The sequence below is a fragment of the Sceloporus occidentalis genome, unplaced genomic scaffold (genome assembly GCF_023333645.1).
Source record: "Sceloporus occidentalis isolate IW3139 unplaced genomic scaffold, rSceOcc1.0.p SCAF_4, whole genome shotgun sequence".
Taxonomy (NCBI): Eukaryota; Metazoa; Chordata; class Lepidosauria; order Squamata; family Phrynosomatidae; genus Sceloporus; species Sceloporus occidentalis.
The window spans coordinates 52072568-52096298 of record NW_028316984.1 but is presented as its reverse complement, the minus strand read 5'-3'; the positions used below and the strand labels follow the sequence as shown (position 1 = coordinate 52096298).

General features: G+C 40.7%; 2 protein-coding genes across 4 annotated transcripts in view; both read left to right on the top strand.

Annotated features, from left to right (window-relative positions):
* The window catches only part of KIF5C (kinesin family member 5C), a 95537-nt gene extending 87010 nt beyond the window's left edge, over positions 1 to 8527 (top strand). The window contains exons 23-26 of the mRNA XM_089520057.1: positions 901 to 1005; positions 2623 to 2839; positions 4201 to 4308; positions 7734 to 8527. Of these exons, the coding sequence (XP_089376183.1) occupies positions 901 to 1005; positions 2623 to 2839; positions 4201 to 4301 (423 nt within the window). The 3' untranslated portion in view covers positions 4302 to 4308; positions 7734 to 8527. The remainder of the gene's footprint in view (positions 1 to 900; positions 1006 to 2622; positions 2840 to 4200; positions 4309 to 7733) is intronic.
* Positions 8528 to 18901: 10374 nt separating this feature from the next.
* Positions 18902 to 23731, top strand: part of LYPD6B (LY6/PLAUR domain containing 6B) — a 101543-nt gene continuing 96713 nt past the window's right edge. For all 3 annotated transcript variants that reach the window (XM_089520051.1, XM_089520052.1, XM_089520056.1), the window contains exon 1: positions 18902 to 18991. Coding sequence is in view for 1 of the 3 variants with exons in the window: in XM_089520056.1 (XP_089376182.1) it covers positions 18967 to 18991 (25 nt within the window). In the remaining 2 variants the exon portion in view is untranslated. The remainder of the gene's footprint in view (positions 18992 to 23731) is intronic.

Genomic DNA, 23731 nt, shown 5'->3' with positions numbered 1-23731 from the left:
TTACTAAAGATACACCATTTGTCCTTGAAATAAAATAACTGAAAGTTTCTTAGAAATCCCCCCCCCCCAGCAATACACAGCACCCAGCTCCATATGTCAGGGTCATGCCTTGAAAGGAATGAACCAGAGTTAGGAAATCAGTGCCTTGAAAATGCAAAGAGGAATAAGCAGCTATGTGGAATTAGAAACAGTTGATTAGAAATTAAGAGAGTATGGGCCCATACAGACAGGCCAAAATAAAGCTGCTTCGGGTCTCTTTGGAGGTATGCTGTTTAAATGATGCATGCATCTTAAGAGGCCAGAAGCTGTGCCAAAGCCATGCTCCAGTCCTAAGCGCTTAAACAGCATACCTCCAAAGAGACCCGAAGCAGCTTTATTTTGGCCTGTCTGTTCAGACCCTTAGTGTCATGATGTGGCTATAGCTAAGTTGCATCTTAAAGGAAAATGCAGTGAAATTTCATTGTTTTTGTTATTTTAGCTTTAAGACAAAAACATTCCATCATTATCCATGTTTAGCAATTATTTGCACTGAAATTTCCATCTAGATGTAAATTTTAGTGCATTTTCAACCCAGATGTTTCTTCCCTTAGTTGTAGGTGTTCAAAGAAACTCATAGTTAAACTCCTATCTTGTAAAACAACAACAAACAAACCACCAGACTCACACCTTTCAGTATGTATATAGTTATAAAACCTTTATTTACTGTAATGTAACTGGTGTGTATGAGTGTGGGTGGGTGGCTTCCCTGAATGGTGATCAGGAAAATAGACATAAATGGGTCAGGGAAAACCAGGGAAATGGAAAATAAAATTTTGGTAGCAACTCACTGTAGTTTTCAACCATAATATATTTTCCTGTCTTCAGAGACTTGGATCTAATTTTGTTTTTTTGCCTACACAGAGTGTGGAATTGGATAGTGATGACGGTGGTGGAAGTGCTGCTCAGAAGCAGAAAATTTCATTTCTGGAAAACAACCTTGAACAACTTACAAAGGTTCACAAACAGGTGGGGTTATTATTGGCTTTGCCCATTATCCTGTTGGTGGGCACTCTTGCGCCTTTAATTGCAAGCAAGAGTCAACTGTACTGAATTTTTACAACTCATCATTGTATTGGAAGCCTTGGAATAAATGGATGGGGGAAAGCCACAGCTAAATGTGATGATATTGGCTGCCTAAGGGATTCCCCTAGGTATTGACATACAGCTTTTCAAACAAACAAACAAAGACAATATAGAAAACCATGCAAAACCTTAAAAATACCATTGTGAATTTGCCACTTTATAGGGCCTTCCAGATCCATGAAAGAAAAAAAGAAAAGACGGGGGAAAATACAGTAGGGAGAAAACAAGTCCAATTCATATTCTGATTTGTTCTATAGTGTTAAACAATTTTTAAGTTGTAATCAGCACAGAAATCTTCAGATGTAGGAGAAATTGTAAGCATTTCAATAAAATTTTGGAGTCTATGGCATTTTCTAGTACATAGCTTTGAGTTTGTCTTTGACCCAAACCTTAACCCAAACTGAGTTTACTTTTAATCCTAACTCAAGCATTAACATGTTAATAGCCTATTTACATACTGTTCTAGCACAGTTTCCATCTTTGCGTTTGGGTAATAGTCCCCTTCATTCACTTCCTTAAAGGCTAGAGGAGATTCATAGACTGCTAGACATGTGAAACTTAGAATATGCCTAATTTTTTGTTCAATCCCTCTGCCTTCTATCTGAAAAACTATCACACAGAAACCCCCCTCAGTAATTTCCACTTACAGCCAACATGGAAACTATAGTTTGAGTACCCAAATAAAAATTTAGGCATATTCTAAGTTTCCCATGTCTAGCAGTCTATGAATCTGCTTTAGCCTTTAAGGAAGTGAATGAAGGGGACTAGTGCCTACAGTTATAGACACCTATGAATGACTATAGTTTCCATTTTGGCTGTAAGTGGCAGTTACTGAGGGGGATTTCTGTGTGATAGTTCTTCAGATAGAAGGCAGAGGGATTGAAATGGACTTATCCTGTGTGACAGTCCTACTGGTTGTATCATCTCTGGGTTGGGATGGTGAGTGTTGGACAGTGAAAAGGTAAGGGTTGTCTAAACACTAAAGCTGTAGTGTTATCGTGAGGCAGCTTGTTTTGGTGTCCTCAAGATGAGAGTTGTTTAGTTCAAATCTGCTCTCCCCCTCCCTGTTCTTCCCTTTTCCCTTCTTTCTTTGCTTGCCATTGAAATCTCAGTGATGAGCATAGGACTGATCGCAAGGATAGATCAGTGCTAAGAAAAGAGTAGCAGAAAGGGAGGGGAGAAGACATGATGTTAATATCATTATGAACGTGAACCCACAGCTTCACATGCAGATTCTGCCTTCAGATAAATCTGATATAGTGCAGTTATGAGTGTTCTAGCTTTAATGTGAGCGAGGAGCTGGAAAGGGAGTGGAAGTATTGAGATTTATCAACGCTGTCGTCAGGTTGAGTTTTGTCTTCAGAAAATAAAGCTTAATAGCAGCATTTTCCCCCTTTCTTTATGTTTTGGGGTTCTTTTCCTTAATCTCCCCCCCCCCATGTTAATGAATTAAACGCACCACAATGGCTCAGCATCAGCTTTGTGTTTAATCTTTTAAAGCTGGTACGTGATAATGCAGATCTTCGCTGTGAGCTTCCTAAGCTGGAGAAACGACTTCGAGCTACAGCAGAGAGAGTGAAGGCCTTGGAGAGCGCACTGAAGGAAGCCAAAGAAAATGCCATGCGGGACCGGAAACGATACCAGCAGGAGGTGGATCGCATTAAAGAGGCAGTGAGGGCCAAGAACATGGCAAGGAGAGCACATTCTGCTCAGATTGGTAAATATTCTTGCACCAGAGAATGAGTTATTAGAAAGCACAGCACATTCAATGAATGCTGTTAGTTCCCTATCTTCTCCTGTGTAAAAAAATTATGTGTAGTAAATCTGTGGCTTAAACCCACTGTGCCACCATCCCAATGGGGTTTTCTTTCTCTCTGCTGCACACACTCTTAAACCTGCTAAAACAGGTTTTGTGGGTATGCCGTGGAAGCCAGCATGGTGTAGTGGCTTGAGCATTGTACTGTGCCTCTGGAAACCAGGATTCAAATTCTGGTTCAGTTGTGGAAACCTGCCAGGTGACTTTGAGCAAGTCACACTCTCACATCCTTTGAGGAAGGCAATGGCAAATCCCCTCTGAAGAAACTTTCCAAGAAAACCTCATAATAGGTTTGTCTTAGGGTCACCGTAAGTAAAAAAAAAATGACTTGGGCACACAACAACAACAGTGTGGGGGGTGAGGAGTTACCTCATCTTGGTTCTGCTGATGGGAACAGTTCCTGTGGACCCTATGTGGCCATGTTCTAGAAGAGTTTCTTCCTGACGTTTCGCCAGCATCTGTGACTGGTATCTTCAGAGATGCCAGCCACAGATGCTGGCGAAATGTCAGGAAGAAACTCTTCTAGAACATGGCCACATAGCCCAAAAAACCCACAAAAAACTATGGATGCCAGCCATGAAAGCCTTTGACTTCCTCTCTCTCTGATGTGCTTGCTAGTTCCCTGTGCAAGTTGCCACCTGCGATTTGCAGTGCTACAGCTGAGATATCCTAGACAGGGAAACAGTATTTTATCAGATAATAATACCTTTTCAGTCAACAGGCCATGGAAATTATATATTCATAGCCTATTTGAAAGCAAGTTGGAAAAATTAAACTTCATTTCAGTGCAGGATGTTGGTGGTGGTCCACAGAAGTGCGGCAACCATTAAGATGTTGCTGCTTTTGCCTTGCAACCTAATTGACTTAATTGGTAGATCTGTAGCCCAGTCAGAACAGGTTCAATATCAATTTATTAATTTATTAATTTGAATTGACATTCTCACATACCTATGCATATGTATGTCTATCCCTGGCTTCTACTCCACCAAAAGCATCTGGGGAAGTAGACTGAAGTCTACTAAAGCTCATGCTGCCAAATTCTTTATTTAAGTTAGTCTCAGAGGTGCTACAAGATCTCTACATATCATTTTATTAAGTTTGTGTACAATGCTCATCATTTTGGTATATTACTTTGTGCTTACTCTTAGACATGTTGGGCTTTATACAGGAAGGCAAAATAGCATATAAGTATCAAAATAAAATGGAAAATGGTCTATCACTTGCCTAAACCATACCTCCTATTCTGATCTTCATCTTTGCAGCCAAGCCTATACGCCCTGGACATTATCCAGCATCTTCTCCAACAGCTATTCATGCCCTTCGAGGGGGAGGAGGAGGAGGATATTACCACAACATGAAATAAATATCAGGTGAGTTTATAGTAATCTTGTAGTTCTCAGCATATGCTTCTAAGTCACCTTGTCAGTGCCCCTATCAAATAGAAAACTTGGAGGAGAGTAGGTTTTTGTTTTGTTTTTGCAGAGAAATGGGGATGTGAATAGAGACTCATAGCCACTGCCTTGAAAACCAGTTTTTAAAAGTATGGTAGCTCTACTGTGTTTTAGATGAGGAAAGACTGAGTTACATGTAACTTGTTTACATGTTAAAATCCAGTAATTTTGCCACTTTAGAGGTGGTGGGGCACCTGGATGGTGGCCACATGGAAAGCTGGCAGGGAAGCTATGTGTAGCCTGCATGTTTCTCATCCCTGGCTTAGGGAAATTGTGTCAGATTCGAAGAAGGTAGAAGGCCATATTCCTCAGCCAGAGCTTACAAATGCCATCTCCCCACTTTGTTTCCCAGAAAGATCACTTCATCATGAATTGACATAGAATTATCAATCTCATTGCATGTTTAAAAGATCTAGGAAAAGGTGGCTTCAGGTGGGTATATTCCAGTTTCCATTAATAAAGGCATGTTAGGTCCAGGGGATGTCTGTAACAAATGCTCATTGCCAGGACAGTTATGCCATATTTTCCCTATGGTGCCCACACAGCAGCCTTAAGTAAAGGATAGAAGTGCTAGAAGGTGATTAATAACCATTAGTAGTACAGTTGGGCCTCAGCTTTTGTGGGTTTTTCCTTTGCGGAACTGATTATTTGTGAGTTTGAAGCTGCTTCTGCTGCTGGTCTACAAGTCTTTCCCCTTCTGCCTCCTAGGATGACAATGCTAGTGCAAAAATCTCCTACAGTGTTGTTCCCCTTGCTCCTTTCAGTCTCCTTTCCTTGCCTGTACCTTGGCCCATATCTTCAACCTCCCACCTCCCCACTCCGCTGCCACTTCCTGTGTTGTGTCCTCATGTCGCCATGGCTTTCTTCTAGGTGGCATTGCTTACTTATTTGCTCACTGGCCAGGGTAGCCAAGAGACATGGAAAGGCATTTCCCCCCTTATGTCTTTAGGTGTGGGGAATGAGCCACCTTTGGAGAAAGGCCAACATATTAATTAAATAAATAAAATTATGTCAAGAACTGACTTCATTTCATTTTGGCAATGTGAAAATGGGCTCTCCCATTATCTGGGCAATACAGTTGAGGGACATAGTCTCTCCTCCTGGTAAAGGGTTACAAATGTGTTGGTTTTAAGTTAAATTTATTGGGAGATCAGCATCACCAAGGAGCAACAAAGATCACGAGAGACAATTGTCCAATGAGGATGTCCAGGTGGGGAGAAGTGTAGAAGCTTCTAGATGTTTCTATGTGAGAGGCTCTAAAAACTCAGGGTGCCATGAGGCAGAGAGGGAGACAAAGAGACTGAGACTTTCGGACTGATGGAGAGGTGTGAGAATGCTGCTTGCCTCACCTTCACCGGAGGAGATTGGTCATAGGCTGAACAAAGGGGTCCAGCCTCCCATGACCATTTGAGAATCCAAACACCATATGTATTGTGACAAGCATAGGAATATTCAGCTAGTCACATTATGATTTATATTTATTCTAATCTCGTCTGAATGTGACTGAGGCTGTTTTCGTAACTTTATAACTACTCCTAAGTAATGCCTGAAGAAAAATGTCTTCATTTACAAGATGCTCTGTGCTAATGTAAGATTGCTTGCCTAGAATAAAAGCTTCCGTTTAAAGATCTTCTCTTTTCCATGCTCTTGTCATGCACCTTTGCTTGATGTGAGCCTACATATGTGTATAGGATTCTCATCTGTCACAGGGTGAAAAAGACAAAGTCTCTACAGAGTGAGAGGTGGAAAAAGTACAAGTTAAACCCCTCAGTAACTTTCCACTAAATTACTGAGTCGTGTGGATTAAATGAGTGGGTGGCAGGTGGATAGTCTTTGGGGTCTCCTCCTACTCAAGAGCAAGAGACAAAGCTGGAGACCCTGTTACAGACTCATGTTTTGGCCCCAGTGTTTTTAAAATAAAGTTTTCTATGCCATAGTCAGAGTTTGCTGTTTTTTCATGCGGTCTGCCATATGACAGCTTTCTTTTCTTTTTTCTTTTTTTTGGCCTTGCCAGTGAAGTAACCAGCACTTGGAAAGAGACAGGAAAATGTATGATAGAATGTATAATAAAAGCTGTGTAAACAGCCTTTACATGAATTCCCCACAAGAACTTTCAAGGCAATGTAAAAATGAACTTACCTCTTTTGTATGTCTTAAAGAAACAGTCTGCATGAAAGAGAGAATCTGCTCAATTAGAACAGGTGCAGAAACCCAAGTCAAAGAATCATGCTTACCCAATATAATTCTAACTATATTGAATTACTTGGTGTTGAAAAGGCATAGAAGAAGAAAAAAGCAACAATAATATAAAAAGACCCCGAACAAACACAGTTGAACTGTGACAAGCTACAAAAATACTTGAGACAATAGCCTCCATCACATATTGGATTATACACTTTGTACACTCATTATGAAATGGATTCCAATAGATCGAACAGAATTGATATAATAGGCTAATCTTAACTGTTGGTCTTCTGCTTTTGAAACACTTGAAATGCCACAAAGGGGTACTGCAAAGCAGCCTTGTGGGAGCAAGGAGTATTGCAATTGTTTTAATTTGTATTCTGACCATCTTCCCAGTAAAGAACTTGGATAGGGACACAATGACTTTTCCAAGGCTATTCAGTATGTGTCACAACTAAGGGTGGCTTTCAACTGGTCCTTACCAGTCCAAGGCCAATGTCCTCTTCATCATATCACAGTAACAGACTAGTCTGTTTCTGAGTACAATCCAAGGAGATATTCAAAAGAAACTTTAAAAAAAAAAAACTTAACACCAGTTGAAAATGATTATCTTCTCCTAGATTATTTTAAGGAAATTTTGCTTCACATGTTGTTGCCTTTGGGGATCAGATTGGGGCTACAGCAGACCAGAACTTTCTCTATGGTGGCATCACTTCTGTGAAATGTCCTTCCCAAAGAAGCTTGCCAGATGAAGTCTCTTGAATTTTGACCTGAATAGATTTTCAATGGATATTCAATGGTCTTTCAGTTAATTTGTCCAGTCTTTGATTTACTGCTTTTCTCAATTGTTAGTGGCTGAATCTCTGTTGGGATATTAGATTTTGATTGCTGCTTTGTAAGGAAAACAGCTTCATTATTTTGTTGAATGATAAGATCTATTTTTTAAAATGATCAAAACATACCAAAGATATCTTAGAGCAGGCTGTCCCGCTTATAGAAGGTTGTCCTTACTCTGTATGTCATCAGGCACTGCTGCTCTGAAGTTACAATATAAATAGATCTTCATTGTATCAATTTATTTAAGACATCCAGTATGTGAATACCACTTTTTCAGAAGTGGAATTAACATATTTTGAACTTTTTCTTCCCCAAACAAACAGGTTCCATTTCGCACATGAAAATTCATAATCAGCTCACCATCTCTTTTCCTTCTTGGACTCGATCTGTGCGTCTGTTCATTGTATGCATCCTATAGTCATCTGCAGTGCACTGGGTTCAGAATTTTTCAGCTTTGTAGAATCTCCATGTGTACAGAAGTGTGCCCCAAACCCTACTTTTCTTCTGAAAACTATGTACAGTGTATCTAACACATGCACCTAGGCTGACAGTATGCGTCTGCTACTCAATCTCTATCACTGACTGACTGAGTTGGACTATGCTGTGCCAGTTGTGTTGGGGCTTTTATCCTGGCACAGATGCTTTTCCTTTTTTCCCCCTTCTTTTTTTGGTTTCGTTAAAAGGACTCTGGTGCATCCGTAAAATGCTTGTATCAGAGAATGAATTGTTCAACAACCAAGTGCCATCAGAAGCAGTTGATTGTGTTCCATCATGACTTTCTGATTTCCTGTATAGTATGCATATTATTTTATATTTTTAGAGGATATGTGCAGTTATATTGTTTTAAAAAATCAACCCATCTAACATGCTTTCAAGAAGTAAAATACCCCAAAGATGCATTTCTAATATTCTGGTTAAATCTTTGGACTTGGTAGAGACCAAACACTAAGGATCTAGAAGAATTTGCTAGCTTAGCTCTAGGTCACGGATGGGGAAAGTGTGGCCTGCAGGCATTATGCTGTCCCCCATCTCCCCCCGCCCCTTTGCTGCTTCTGTGCTCTAAATCCCCTAAATATTTTTTTTTTAAATTTGCAGGAAAAGCCACCCCAAACTAGGCCAAACAGGCTAGTTTAGAATTATCCATCCTTCAAAAATCTTACAAGGTTTATAAGGACATGAAAACCAGAGGTGACTTCCTGAACATATTTTTCACTGATTTCCAATACAAAATGCATTGGTATGTTCTCTTTTGGTCCTCCCCCCCCCCCTCTCTCATTTGGCAGAAGTCATGGGTTCAAAATTGGCCTCCAAAGCAGTTGCTCATCCCTATTCTAGATATTGAAGTTTAGCAGTCATATTATAATTTAATCTCAAAGTTTAGCATTTGATCTGTAATTGTGGTTCCTTTGATCACAAATTCTGGCAACCATGTAGTAATGTGGTTCTGATTAAAATTGAAAGATAAATATTTGCAAGAGCAGTTTAAACCATGTCTACCCTCTTCTTTCTCAACTCAAATCCTTTATGATTTCCAAAAAAACCCCACTATAAGTCAGAAAACTGAAATAGAAAATGTAGCAATGAAAAAATATTCTTGAGGGTGATCAGCATGAGTAAGTACACATGCTTAGTGTGTAATGCAAACAAGAAAAGAAAAAAAATGGAAGGTGTCTTTTTGCTTAAAATTGAAATATGATACATTTATAGCAATATATGCTGGAACTGATCAGTATGCAAGTCTGCCTAGCGATATTATAATTTTAGTTCTCAACCAACAGAAAGATAAATAGACTTCTTTGGGGGTTCTTTTTAAATGACAGATAATGGGTTTTATTTTTAGTGGCAAGCAAACACAACCATAGAAAATGCAGTAAGTAGGCAGGCTTTAAATCTGTAATTTAATAGACCTGCTGTGCTTCTTTCATATGTTTCATATATGCATTTATGACTATGTACATTAAAGTGTATTGTTTTGAAGGAGAATAGAGTTTTAAAATGATAAAACTGGAATTTACATTCATTCAGTCCTGTCTGCTGCTGTGGCTAGGTATGTTTGGGGGCTTCTAAACATGTTAAGCCAATAGACATTGGTGTCAATCCAATACTGCTTGATGTAGCATATAGTTCCCCATGTGGAGATACTGCTGCACTAAGCCATTTAGCAACATTTCCACCAGACCTACTGTAGCCCTGCTAAGGGTTTGCAATCTGTGTTGGGAACTGGGATGGGAACTGTGGGAGGGGTGAAGTGAATTCCAGCCTTCACAGTGATTGAAAATAAACATACACATGTACAATTAATGTACATCTGCGTTTATCCTTAAGAGACTACTGGCTGTTTAAAAAACAACCACAACACTAATCTGGTCCAATATCTTTACAAAGATTAGGACCTGACTTCAGGCATTTCACCCTGATATTGCTTAGAAGCCCTCAACGTAGCAAAGATGATCAGAGTTCCTTTAATTTATTAAGGGTTGCACTATTTGTGGGGCTAGGGATTGAAATATTTGTTACATATTTAATGAAGGATTGCAAATGTTGTATTTGTTTAATTTATTTTGTTGGGTTGTTTTTTGGTTTTTGTACATCTTGTTTTTCTTCTTAATATACATGTATATGCACTGCCAGTAAACTGAAGTATGAATTTGCTGTATCCAAATCTGAAATTAATGCGGCCAACTCTTAGTTACATGTCTAGGTACCAAGAAGCCTGCTGTTACTAAACCAGTGACCTTAATTGCCAGTCTGCATATCATGGGTGACTACAATGAGGCTGCCTGAAACAATTTTCACTATTTGGCAATTTTTCCAAATAGTGGCCATAACATCTACATTGGCTCACAGTATGATTTTTAATTTTTTTAAAAAATTGCATTCTTTGGAACAAAGATTGAGAAATTGTATGCAGTGGAACAGAAGAAATGTTACAGATAAAACAGCATGTAGCATCTGCCTTATAAAAGGTGGTTCAAGTAGTGTCATGCCAGCCTTTATAACTTGTTAACTAGGTCTTGGGGGTGAATGCACACCATTTAATACAGTGTTGTTTGTTATAGTTTTTTGTATAGCTGAGCTACTATTGCCTTTTCCCATACACACACAGACGTCTGTTTGTGTGCTCAGTGCTCCATCGACATAAAAATTCAGCAGTGTGAATGCAATCCACCGAACACATTATACATGGGCAGTTCTCTCAGGAATGAATGGGAATTTGATGCAGTGATTTACCCTAGCACTTTTGTTGTTTAAGATTTGATGTTTTGAATATAATGTCTCTAAAGCATGATAGAAAAGTTAGCTTTGATGCCTTTTAAAGAACAAAAGCCTGACACTCCTCTGGAACAGCTAGTTGCTGATCAGCCAGTCAGTTCATCTAGCTGCAGCCCTTTGCCTGAGGCTTCAGAACTGACTTTTCCATCCTGGTTCAGAGAAGGCAGGTTGTCCTGTGAAAGGCTGAAAAGGTGTGCTGTGTTACAGTCTTTAAAGCTGGACTTTTTCACGCGTTATCACATTTTTGTCTTATTTTGCTGCTAAGTGTCACTTCATTGTATCAGAGGTGCTTATCTAAGTTCTCAAGCACAGATTAAGCATACTTTAACGCACTACTTTTGCAGTATTTTTGTACACTAAACTAGCAATTTCATCTCAGCTACACAAACAGCAGAAATCTGTCTTCAGATGATTTCCATTTTTAAGGCTTTTCTCTTTCTTTTGTTTTTGTACTGTTCAAAATACTTTCTTTTATACTGAAAGGAAATCTTATTTTAAACAGTAGATAACTTGTCTATTACTTGACAAGTGAACATGCCATACTAGTTGGGGAGAACTGCAGTGTGAAGTGTCTTTGATTTAAAAAAAAATCTCAATAGTAATTTTCCTTACCTTCCAATCTTCCAAAACGGCTATCTTCAGGTACACGTTATAGAGGCAGGGCTACCGTCTCCACAGATTTTGCATCCAGGATTCAACCATTCACAGCTTAAAAATACCACACACACACACATCTGAAAAACAAGCCTTGATTTTGCCATTTTATGTAAGGGACACCATTTTACTTCACTATTGTATATCATGAGACTTGAACATCCATAGATTTTGGGATCCACAGGGGCTCCTAGAACCAAACCCTAGTGGATACCAAAGGCCCAGCATATTTACTTTTATATTTTTTCCCACTGGGACAAATGGTAAGACAATGACTATTTGCTAAGGGTGAATTTTGCCAAGCAAAGGCAAGATTGGACTGCCTTGAATCTGCCAAACTGAAATAACTGAAACTATATTAGTATGTAAAATCTGATGTATGCATACATGACTGTATACATACCTCGGAGGATGATGGAAAACTCCTACTTGAAAATGAAAAAATCTAAAAAAAATTACTTCACAATTGAAGCCTAAATGAAGACAAACCCATCCTTGAGATAATAAAATAACATATATTCCAAACTAGCTTTTAAATTTTGTATGGAATTTCAAAGAACAGGAACTTCTCCTATTTTGGAAAGTTCTATATACATGTTCCCCATGAAAGCTGCATTGAAACAAAGGTGCAGAGTGTGATGGACTGTGCCCTTTGCCTTTATACCTCTTTGGGGCAAGAGAATTCAAAAAATGTTTTTAAAAGATGAGGTACACAATTGTAAAATGATGTGTTCTCTCCTGTGTGTTGGTAATTAGCTTAATGCCTTTATGAAGCTAAAAACACACTGGTCAAAAGTCTGTCTTACACATCCTTACACCATATCACTTCCATGTTTGTGTCTTACTCCTAAATACTTCTGTGTCTGCCATTTTTGAAACACTTTTAATAGTAGTAAAACAATAGGAATTCAGGCATTCTGTAGAAGTATACATGTCTAGTTTGTAAAATGTGTAATGTGTACTCCAGAAGTGTACTCTCTGGGATCTATGTATCTGTACAGTAGCTTGTTTTAGGGAGGGAAAATGAAATGTGGATACTACTTTTCTGATGGGTACAATCTGGGGAGAAATTGCCACTATTATAAAAAATGTTGAAATAAATCAAGCTCTATGTAACAGCAAACCTGGATCTCCCCTCCCTTCCCCATAGATAAGTCTTTTGATCTTGGTTCTAAAATACTATCTATTAAAATGTATGGATACACTGGCAGACTGCATGATGTATCATCCAAGAACTGTTAAAGTGGAAATAAAATTGAAGTAAACTTTCCTGTGACTAGCATTTGTGTCATGTTTTGAACCCATGATTATAATATCAGTGTGTCCGGTGCCTTATATATGGTTTTCCTAGGTGGTTTCTCTTTCATATGGCAAGAATTCAAGGCAGTTTCGGTGTGACTGTGACCTTCTGAGGGAATCTGCCAGTCCACACAAAGCCCAAGATCACAAACCTTTTGACTGGTAGCCCTTGCTCAGCACTGCCCATATTTTGGGGGGCTATGAATTAAAGCCTTCATACCTGGTGAAGCCAAACAAACTTTGTGCCCCTGGTGAACTTCTTGTGCTGAAAAGAAGAAGGGAATTCTTCACTGGATTAGTTCTGTCTCCCCCCAAATTTAAGCAATACGTTAGGACCGTGGTTCTCAAACTTAATACCACTGTGTCTTCCTTTAAATCTGAAGTGGAGACTTGAGACACATCAATAACTTAATAAGATAACTACCGGTAGCTATTTTCACTCTAGGAGTTCTTGATCCTGATTTTGTTGTTGTTGCATGACTCTGGAGACTTGAAGGAACACAAGAACAAGATCAACAAAAAAGCATGACTTCTTACTTTCCAAAAGACAGCTTCAGTAGTTCTGTTTTGAATCAATTAACAGGATAACTGCCTGGGCTTGTTCTTTTAATGGAGTGGGAACTATGCAGCCTTCTTAATTTTGCTAGACTGCAACTCCTAATAGTCTTTACCACTGGCTATGCTGGCTTGCACTGCTGCAAGTTTCAGTCCAAACACATCTAGAGAGTGAACAACAAAGAATCTAGCTCAGTTATAACTTGAGTGGTTATGGCTTCTTTCTGTGTGGATTTAAATCAGAGAAATCAAAAGATTTTCCACTGGTAAATTTCATATCTCCTTAGAGAGTGGCCCCTACACCTGTTTTCATTCTTGCATTAGAACAGTTCATTGAAGCCCTGAATTATACTCTATGCCACATGAATAATGACCATAGATGATTTACATAACTTTAAAGATGATGAAGGTATTGAAATGGTTCGAAATTTTCCAAACCTTGGCTCAGTCATTAATCAGAATGGAGACTGCAGGTCAAGAAGTCAGAAGAGACCTCGGACTTGGAAGGGCAGCTATGAAGGATCTAGACAAGGTCCTCAAGTGTAAAGACATTGAATACTAAAGTTAGGATTTTCCATGCCATTATATTTCCAATTTCTATGTATGGTTGTGAAAGTTGGACAGTGAAGAAAGCTAATAGGAAGAAAATCAACTCATTTGCAATGTGGTGCTGGAGGAGAGTTCTGTAAATACCCTGAACTGCCAAAAGGAGAAATAAATGGGCCCCAAAACAAATCAAGCCTAAACTCTCCCTAGAAGCCAACTGAGACTGTATTTCGGCCATATCATAATGCACTAGAAAAGGCTATAAGGGCAAGGTGGAAGGCAGGAGGAAAAGAAGAGAGCTGCATCACAGATTGATAGACTCAGTCAATGACCTCACAGCCTTGAGTTTGCAAGATCTGAGTAGGGCTGTTGATGGCAGGGTGACTTGGGGGCTTCTTATGCATAGGGTTGCCATAAGTTGAAGTCGACTTGACAGGAGTTAACAACAACAACAACACATTAAATTCCACTAGGTGGCAGTCACATCCCATCATATTCTGCTAAACTAGCAAGCAAACTGCAGGGTACAGAAAAAGAGATGCTTGGTACAAAGGACTTGTTGTAAACCACTACAACTCTGATTAGATTGTTAGCTATAAATCAGTATTATCACTGTCATGTTAGAGGTCCTAACCTAAGTTTTCATTAAATGTAGGGGGAAGGAGAGGAATAAATGCACATTTTACAGAAAACACATGTTCAGCGTCTGTTGGCAGGCAACACATTTTTAAACTCAATGTTACATAAAAAGTAGAGCATTGCAGAATTGCACAGGCTTTTTATTTTTGTTTTCCTGCATCCGTTTTATTTGTACGTAATTACATGTATTCAGATAACTTTACATTAATGTGATGTCATTACCCCCCCCCCCCCCAAAAGATTCTTTTTCTGAAGTTTTGTATGCACATTATTCTTCTTGAAAAGATGTAGTCTTAGTGGAGTCTCATCCTGAAGTTTTCCCCATACACACACACACACAATTTCCTGTTCGGCCTTAGAAACTCACGAGGTGCCCTTGGGCAAATTGCACATTCTCAACTTCAGAGGAAGGCAATGCCAAACCCCTCTGAACAAATCTTACCAAGAAAACCCCATGATAGGTTCACCTTAGGGTTGCCATGAATCAGAAATGACTCATGTTATGTAACCAATTTTTGGTATGTATACAGAAAACAATCACATCAACTTTAGAAAAACAGAAGCAATAGTAGAGATTAACCTAATTTGAGGTGGAGTAAAATAAAAAGCCCAGACAAATAAAAGGTAGATTATATTAGAGACATGGAAAACTGTTCTGCTGAGTGTTCCACCTCCAAGATGACAGCACCAATTAGGCCCTTTCTTGGCATCTGACTAGCTAGTGTTGTTATTGTTGTTTCTCACCTACAGCGACCCGAAGGTGCACCTAATGTGGTTTTCTTGGGAAGAGTTGTTCAGAAGAGGTTTGCCACTGCTTTCCCCTGAGGCTGAGAGAATGTGACTTGCCCAGCGTCGCCCAGTGGGTTTCCATGGCCAAGGTGGGAACTGAATCCTGGTCTCCAGAGTCATAGCCCAACTCTCAAACCACTATGCCATGCTGGTCTGCACACCCAATCCCAGCAAAGGACACCTGGGCCTCAAAAGTGTCACAGAAGAATCATAAGGAGTGGAAAGCCTCAGGCCCCGAGGCCAAATCAAGCCCCCTGGAGCTCACAAGATAGCCACCTCTCCTTCCCCGCGACAATTATTATTTGGTGGTTTCTCAGTCTTTGCACAGAGTTTCCCATCCCTTCTTAAAAAGCTGAGGTGTTTCTTTTAAGGCTTAGAGACTGGCAGCAAAAGCTTTGAAGTAAATTCAACTGGTAATTTTGGTCCTGCCTTTTGGCCTAGCCAGCCCTGGGAAACAGCTCCTGAGGATGTCTTTGAAAACGAATTCAGCACAGACAGTCCTCTGGGTCCCAAGCCCTGAAATAACCCAGGTAAAGGCCAAGAAGGATGCAGTGATGGTGTCAAATCAGCAGCATGATAAAGTCATCTATTTCCCAGTCCCAATGTACCTACTGGCTAGCATTCCCTGAGGTAGTTATGAAGGCATAACCTTGTTATGCATTTGTGACTGGTTCGTATGCATGATACTCACTACTTTAGGGAATATATAGAGGGACCATGAAAGATCACCTAGTCCCAGTAATGTAGACTCAGTTTAATCAAGTCAATTGACTCAGACTCAAGTCGGAGTCAGCAGAGCCAACATGGTGTAGTGGTTTGAGCATTGGGACCATGACCCTGGAGAACAGGAGCTGAATCCGGCTTGCCCATGGAAACACACTGGAAACCTTGGGCAAGTTATACTCTCTCAGCCTCAGAGGATGGCAATGGCACTCTCCACCCCCCCCCCCCAGCAACTTGCCAAGAAACCCCCATGATAGGTTCAGCTTTTCTGACATATGGTAAACCCATCATGGGGTGTTCTTGGCAAGATTTGTCCAGAGGAGGTTTGCCATGGTCTTCCCCTGAGGCTGAGAAGGTGTGGCTTACCCAAGGCCACCCAGTGGGTTTCATGGCTGGGCTGGGAATCGAACCCTGGTCTCCAGAGTCCTAGTCCAACACTCAAACTGGTACGCCATGCTGGCTCTCAGGTTTTCCTTAAGGTCACCTTAAATTGGAAACGCTTTGAAACACACAACAATAAACTGGACTCAAGTCACTTCAGTTCAACTCAGCAATAAATGACTCTCTGACTTGACTTGACTCCTGGCTTGTATATCTTAAGTAACTGACTTGCTGGTCTTGGTTCAGCAACATAACACAAAGGCCCAGTGGACTTCAGGCAGAAGAATTCTTCTAAAGCTTTTGAAAAGCCTACAGCTGCTCTTAGGATAAGCTTTGGAAGGCTCCTCCAAGGTGCATCGGAGACAGGCAGCCGTCTTGATAAATTGCCTATGATAATTCAGGTTTTTTTTTACCTAACTTTGTGCATGTCATCTTGATTTTCTAGTTATTGAAACCCCATCCCCGCCATACACTACCACTACCTCCTTTTATTGCGTTAAAATTTGGCTCTCAGATTTGAGTGAAAGACGTAGCATAAGCTTTTGTAGACTAGGATCCAAAACACACTGCAGAAATAATCCAGTTTGAGATGGCTTTAACTGTCTCAATACTAGAGAATCCTGGGAATTGTAGTTTGTTGTGGCACTAGAACTCACTGACAGAGAAGGCTAAATGTCTCACAAAACTACAGTCCCCAGAATTCCCTAGCATTGAGCCAGGTCAGTTAAAGCGGTCTCAAACTGGATTATTTCTGCAGTGTGTTTTGGACCTAGGTCTACTTCCCCATGAGGTTAGTCTCAAAGGTGCTACAAGATCCCTTTGCATAAAGGTATTCTAGACTAACATGGCTATGACTCTGAATTCCGCCTCTAACAATAAAAAAAGCTATACTCTGCCCTAAAGTTTCCAGACTGATCTTTTCCTTGTTTCTCAGTTTCCTCATTTGCAGCTTTCCACTAACTTTCCCCTCAAGATATAGGTGCTTTGAAAGCACACTAAGGCTGCATTTGCACCGCGGAGTAATCCAGTTTCACACCACTTTAAATGTCACGGCCTCAACGCTGTGGAATTCTGGGAACAGTAGTTTGTTGGGGCACCATAGCTCTTTGGCAGAGAGGGCTAAAGCAAAGCTCGGGTGCTCCTCCAAACTACCATTCCCAGAATTCCACAGCCTTTTGGGGAGAAAGGCGGCATAAGAATGTGGCAAGATGTGTTGAACTAAAGGTGCATATAAGTGCATGTAAATAATCCATATGGCCATGGTGCATAATTACACATCCTAATGTCTCAAAGCTGTAACAGGAATGGTTGAGGCATTGCACACTGTTCACATATATACTCCTCTTTACTATGTCACTGGGTTGGATTTCATCCTCTTGGTTTTAACAGCCTTTATGCCTCTGTTTTGATTTCTTTCATTCAGATATCTGCACGCACCTTATTATTATTATTATTATTATTTATTTGTATCCCGCTTTTCCCAAAACTGGGCCTCAGAGCGGCTTCACAACATTAAAAAACAAACAAACAGTACAATTAAAAACATAGGAAACAGTACATTAAAAAGGAATTGAAGTTGGAATGAAAGAAAATGGAGAGGAAGTATGGAGACGTAAGAAGATAGGGAAGTAAGGGAAGAAGATATAGAATAGTTGAGGGTGTAAGTATAATAAATAAATAAAAGTTTTATTTTTATCCCGCTTTTCTGTGACGAGGCAATCAAAGCGGCACACAACACATTAAAATACCCACATTCAATATGAAGGTTGAGTGGATAGATAGAGGAGTAGAGGAAGAAGAGAAAAGAGGGTGTGAAGGAGAAAAGAAAGCATGTTAGATCTAAAGAAAGGAGGAAGGAAGGAGGAAGGACTGAAGTTGGTAGAAGGAGAAGGAAAGGAGAGGAAGAAAGAAGTAAAGAAAAAATGAGGAAGGAAGGAAGGAAGGAAGAAGAGGAAGAGAAGAAGATAAAGGAGGTTATAAAGTAAAGAATAGATTTTAAATGCAATGTATGGAAGTGTATGCCATGATGGGTTTTTTTGTTGTTGGTAAGTGGAAAGAATTTATGTTTATATGTGAAATGAATAAAATAAAAATAAAAAAGGAACTGAATTATTACAATATTAAAACAGATAGTGATTAAAAGAATAAAACACATTTAAAAAAGATTTTTAACATATATACACACACACACACACACACACACATACATATATATATATATATTGGAAATGGTACAAGCATCCCAGCCTGTCCTTATAACAATTCCTTAAAAGCCTGTGTAAATAGGTAGGTCTTGAGGAAGAGGAGGAGGACTTGAGGGAGAGTCTACACTGCCAAAGACACAACTACTCTTCCTCAAAAGCCCTCCTTTTCCTCAGGCCCTTTTCTGGGCAATGATTCTGCCTCGTCTCCTCCTCCTCCTCTCCCCCCCCCCTCTCGCGCCAACAGCCCCTTCGTTGCCTAGGAAACGGGGCGCAGGGCCCCTCGTGCGCGGGCGTCAGGGAGTGGCCGGCTGGGTGTGTCCGCGTGCCCAACTGCCACTTAACCGCTCCCACCCCACCCCACCCGGGCAGGCGAAGCCCCGCCCACCGGTTCCGAACGCAGCAGGCGAAGCCCCGCCCACACGTTTTGGAGCCTTTGCAAAAGTTGCCTAAAAGAAGGATCTCTTGCAGACCAAGAAGAAGATGAAGAAGTAGAATGGGAACCTGCAGCTGGCGGGAAGGTGAGTCTGCTGCTGCTGCTGCTGCTGCTGCTGCTGCTGCTGCTGCTGTGCAAGAGGGTTCAGTGGATCTCGAAGGGAGGGAGGCGGTCCTCCATTCCCCCCTTTCTGCACTTTCAAATCACCCTCACATGTTTTGCTGTTGTTGTTGTTGTTGTTGTGTTATTATTATGTGTCTGGAAGTCCTTTCTGATTTGTGGCATCCCTAAAGGTAGCCTTATCTTATCCCCAGTTTTTCTTTGTTTTTGTTTGTTTGTATGTTTTGCTTCTGAGGCTGAGAGAGTGTGACTCGCCCGAGGTCACCCCCCAGTGGGTTTATATGGCCAAAATGGGACTCAGACCCCGGTCTCCAGAGTCATACTCCACACTGGCTCTAATATGGGGTCCTCTTGGCATGATTTGTCCAGAGGAGGTTTGCTATTGCCTTCCCCTGAGGAGGCTGAGAGAGTGTGACTTGCTCAAGGGCGCCCAGGGGGTTTCAGGGCCAAGCTGGGACTCGAACCCTGGCCTCCAGAGCCCTAGTCCCACACTTAAATCAAATGAATAAATCAACGCACATAATAGATACAGATAGTAAATCTAGCCAAGGGGAAATGGAAGATCCTATGGCATAGCTAGAAGATGGCACGTTTGAGACCCCCATCTTCAAAAAATAGGCTGAGACACACACACACACAACAACTGTTAGGAAAGTTTGCATCTTGAGGCTGCAGCCACACTGCAGACATAATGCAGTTTCACATTGCTTGATCTGCCACGGCTCAATGCTGTGGAATCCTGGGATCTGTAGTTTGTTGTGGCACTGGACCTCTTCTCATAGAGAATAACAATAGCAATATGAAGTACATTTCTACACCGCTTCAGGGTGAACTAGCACTCCCTAAGCGGTTTACAACGTGTAAGCCAATTGCCCCCGACAAGCTGGGCACTCATTTTACCAGGCCTACGAAGGATGCCAGGCTCAGAAGGCTAAGTATCTCACAAAACTACAATTCCTAGAGTACCATAGCATTGCGCCATGGTGGTTAAAGTGGTGTCAAACTGCATTGTTTCTGCAGTGCGTGTTGGAACTGGTCTTTGGCTCAGTTAGTCTCAAAGGTGCTGCAAGGTCCCTTTGCAAACTGCCAAGACAGCTATTGTAGTTGAGTACTCCGCAGGCAGGCAAAAAGAAAGGCTGTAGCTGACCCTGTCCCCCAGGTATGCTGGCTCCCAGGTAAGCAAAAGGGCTTTACATTCCCTCACCCACTTGAAATATGGGTTGGGTTTATTTCTAGTTCTGTAGTTCTGTAATATTTCACTTATCATTTTGACTGTGCTTTCAGGGGAGTCAGGTAGTATTACCTGCTTCAGTTGTTGTTGTTGGTTGTTTCGATGCAATGCTTTCTACACTTTCATTATTTTGTAAAATCATACCTGTAGGTAGGCAAAATTAATAATGACCTGCCTGCCAATTCTCAGCCTTTCCCCTCCACCTAAAAACTATCCTAGGGACCCTGTGTGTGTGTGTGTGTGTGTGTGTGTGTGTGTGTAAAGGTGTTGGTTCTTGTTTGCAGAAATTATCCCAGGTAACCCACTCCTTTTGGGTTCAGAAGAAAAGGAGGAGGGGGCCTTTATATTTTTTGCCCCATGTCTGCAAGATGAAGGGGATCACTAGGAGAGAAGGCCACCTGCTGCCTCCCACTTGGGGGCATAGCGCATTGTGAATGGCACCTGCCTTGTTTCCACAATAAAGAAGCACTCAAGGCCAAGCCCCTGGGTGTCTTTTACTTTTAAAAAACCTTTAAAATAGAAAGGGGGATGAGGTCTGACTTTCTTTGATCCTAGAAGAGGAGGTGTGGAAATGTCACCCATCCAGGTATTTGGGGCTGTCTCTTAACTTTAGCCTTGCTGGTTGGACTTTATAGGAGTTTAAAAAGTCTAACAGCATCAGGAGGGCCAAGGTTAACCATCCCTTATTTGCCCGTATATACTCAACTATAAGTCAACCTCATGTATAAGTCGAGGGCACGTTCTGAGGGCAAAATTCTGGATTTTGATATGACCCTTGAATAAGTCAAAGGTAAAACGTAGGGACATGCAACAAAAGATCTAAATGATAAAGCAAAGGAAAACAATGCCAAAGAACCTACAAAGTTATGGCAGGCATAACTCTTTGTGCTCACTCTTAAGGCTGAATGGAAGAGAGAGTTAGGGGGAGGTCAGTGCTTCCAGGACAGATTGCACTCTTGCCTTTCACTAGTGGATGGTTTCCTTTTTAAAAAGTGTTAAAGTATAGTATTTACCTTGACCCATGGATAAGTCGACCTAGGTTTTTGGGGTCAATTTATTAACTAAAATTTCTAGATTTATTCATGAGTATATACAATATATATTTATTAAACTATTTCTGCCTCCTCTATCTAAAGATGTGCGAGTGGTGTAACATAAAATAATCTCCAAGGGAAGCCCCACATAGAGTGCATTGCGGTAGCCTAACTAGGAAGCTACCAGTGCATGAACCACTGTGCCTTATCTATCCCTGTCTGGGAAAGACCATCCAAGAAAGGCTCTTCTCTAGACAGAGTCTCAGAGTATTTTTTTAAAAAGTGATTTAAAAGGATGTATAAGGACGCTTCCTATCATCTGATACCACAACAGGATTTATGGACACACAGCCATCACCTCTGTAGATTAGAGCCTGCTGGACCAGGTCCCTTCTTTCCTAGCCAGTACACCCATTGAACATGCTGTCTGAGGATGATGGGCGTTGTAGTCCAGCACATCTAAAGAGCACTTGGTTGGGGGTTATTAACACAATCTGCTGTCCACAATCTAATCACCAAGTCTGGTCCCATCCATTGATTTACTGAACACAAAAGAGTATGGGTGAGCCATATGCTGTAGTTTACTGTTTGCTGTCAAGTCAGCTTTGACTTATGTCCAACTTGGGTCTTGCAAATTCACGGCTGTGGCTTCCTTTACAGAATCATTATGTAATAGATGGTCAACACTCCACAGATTTTTTATCCACAGATTCAAGCATCCACAGCTCAAAAATATTTTAACATATATAAATTACAAATTTTGTCATTTTATATAAGGGGCACCATTTTACTATGCCATTGTATTTAATGGGACTTGAACATCCACGGATTTTGATATCCACGTGAGGGGTGTGTGTGTGTGTGTGTGTGTGTGTCATGGCACCATTAAATCCAAAACCCCAGCAGATACCAAGGACCCACTGTATTCCTCTTTTCCTACTGCCTTCCCCAGCATGATTGTCTTTCCCAGAGAGTCACGTTGTCTCATTATATGCTCAAAGTATAATAGCCTCACTTTAGTGATATTTGCTTCTAGGGAGAATTGGGGCTTAATTTGTCTTGGGTCCATGCATTGGCCTTTTTAGCAGTCCATGTTATTTGAACAACTCTCCTCCAGCATCATTTTCCAAATAGCATAACTTAAGTCTGCTTCCTCAGATGCATTCATCTGAATGCATCTGAGGAAGTAGAGTTAAGTCTACGAAAGCTCATGCTGCCAACTTCTTTCTTTAGTTAGTCTCAAAGGTGCTACAAGACTTCCTCGACTCCAGTTTCTAGTGTCACATCTCAACAAAATTCCAAGTTCTTTTCTTTTCGGTGGAGGAACCATGTCAAAAGCCTTTCTACCAACATCCTACACTTTGTCTCTCCTTACTGCTTTGTTTCTCTAATTCTTCAGCCATCACCTATTCTTGTTGTTAACTGCCACCAGTTAACAACTGAATCAACTTCAACTTAAGGCAGCCCTATGAACTAGAAACGTCCAAGTCACCCTGTCATCAGGGCTGTGGATTCCTTGACTGAGTCTATCCATCTGTGATGCAGCCCTCTTCTTTTCCTCCTTGCCAAGCATTATTGTCTTTTCTAGGGAGTTATGTCTTCTCATAATATGGCCAAAGTACGAAGTCTTAGCTTAGTCATCTTGGCATCCAGGGAGAGCTCAGGCCTGATTTGCTCTGAGACCCATTTATTTCTCCTTTTGGCAGTCCAGGGTACCTACAGAAGTCTCCTCCAGCACCACATGTCAAGTAAGTTGATTCTGTTCCTATTTGTCTTCTTCATTGTCTAGCTTTCACAACCATACATAGAAAATGGAACTACAATGACACAGACAATCCTGACTTTGATATTCACTTGGTATATCAATGCAGAATTTTAAGAATTTCTTCCACTTCTGCCTCTGTGGTTAGAACATAAACTTGGATTATCGTTATATTGATCAGTTTTCCCTGAAGTCTTATTAATATTATTCAGTCAGACTTTGCGTTATGTTCCTTAACTGCTTTTGCTACATCTCACTTTTAATGCCACCTAGATTCTCATTTCCTAAGTAAAACTCTGTGTAGTTGTCAAACTGAAAATGTCCCATTCCTGTCAACCGTAGTGCAGGTGAAGTGGTTTAAGTGTTGAACTACAACTCTGGAGATCAGAGTTCAATTCTCCTCTCAGCCGTGGAAACACCCTGGGTAAGACACACACTCTCAGCCCCAGAAAACCTAGTGATAGGTTTACCTTAGAGTCGCCATAGGTCAGAAATAACTTGATGGCACACAACAACAAAGTTAAAGTTTAGAACTGTACAATACACACACACACACAAATCACCAGCAACAATTACAGTGTTTTTTTTGGTTGCATTCATATCTCATGCATTTGCAATTGGGAATATGGTTCATAGTCATTGATACAAATTGCCACAGACCATAACTGTATCAGGTAT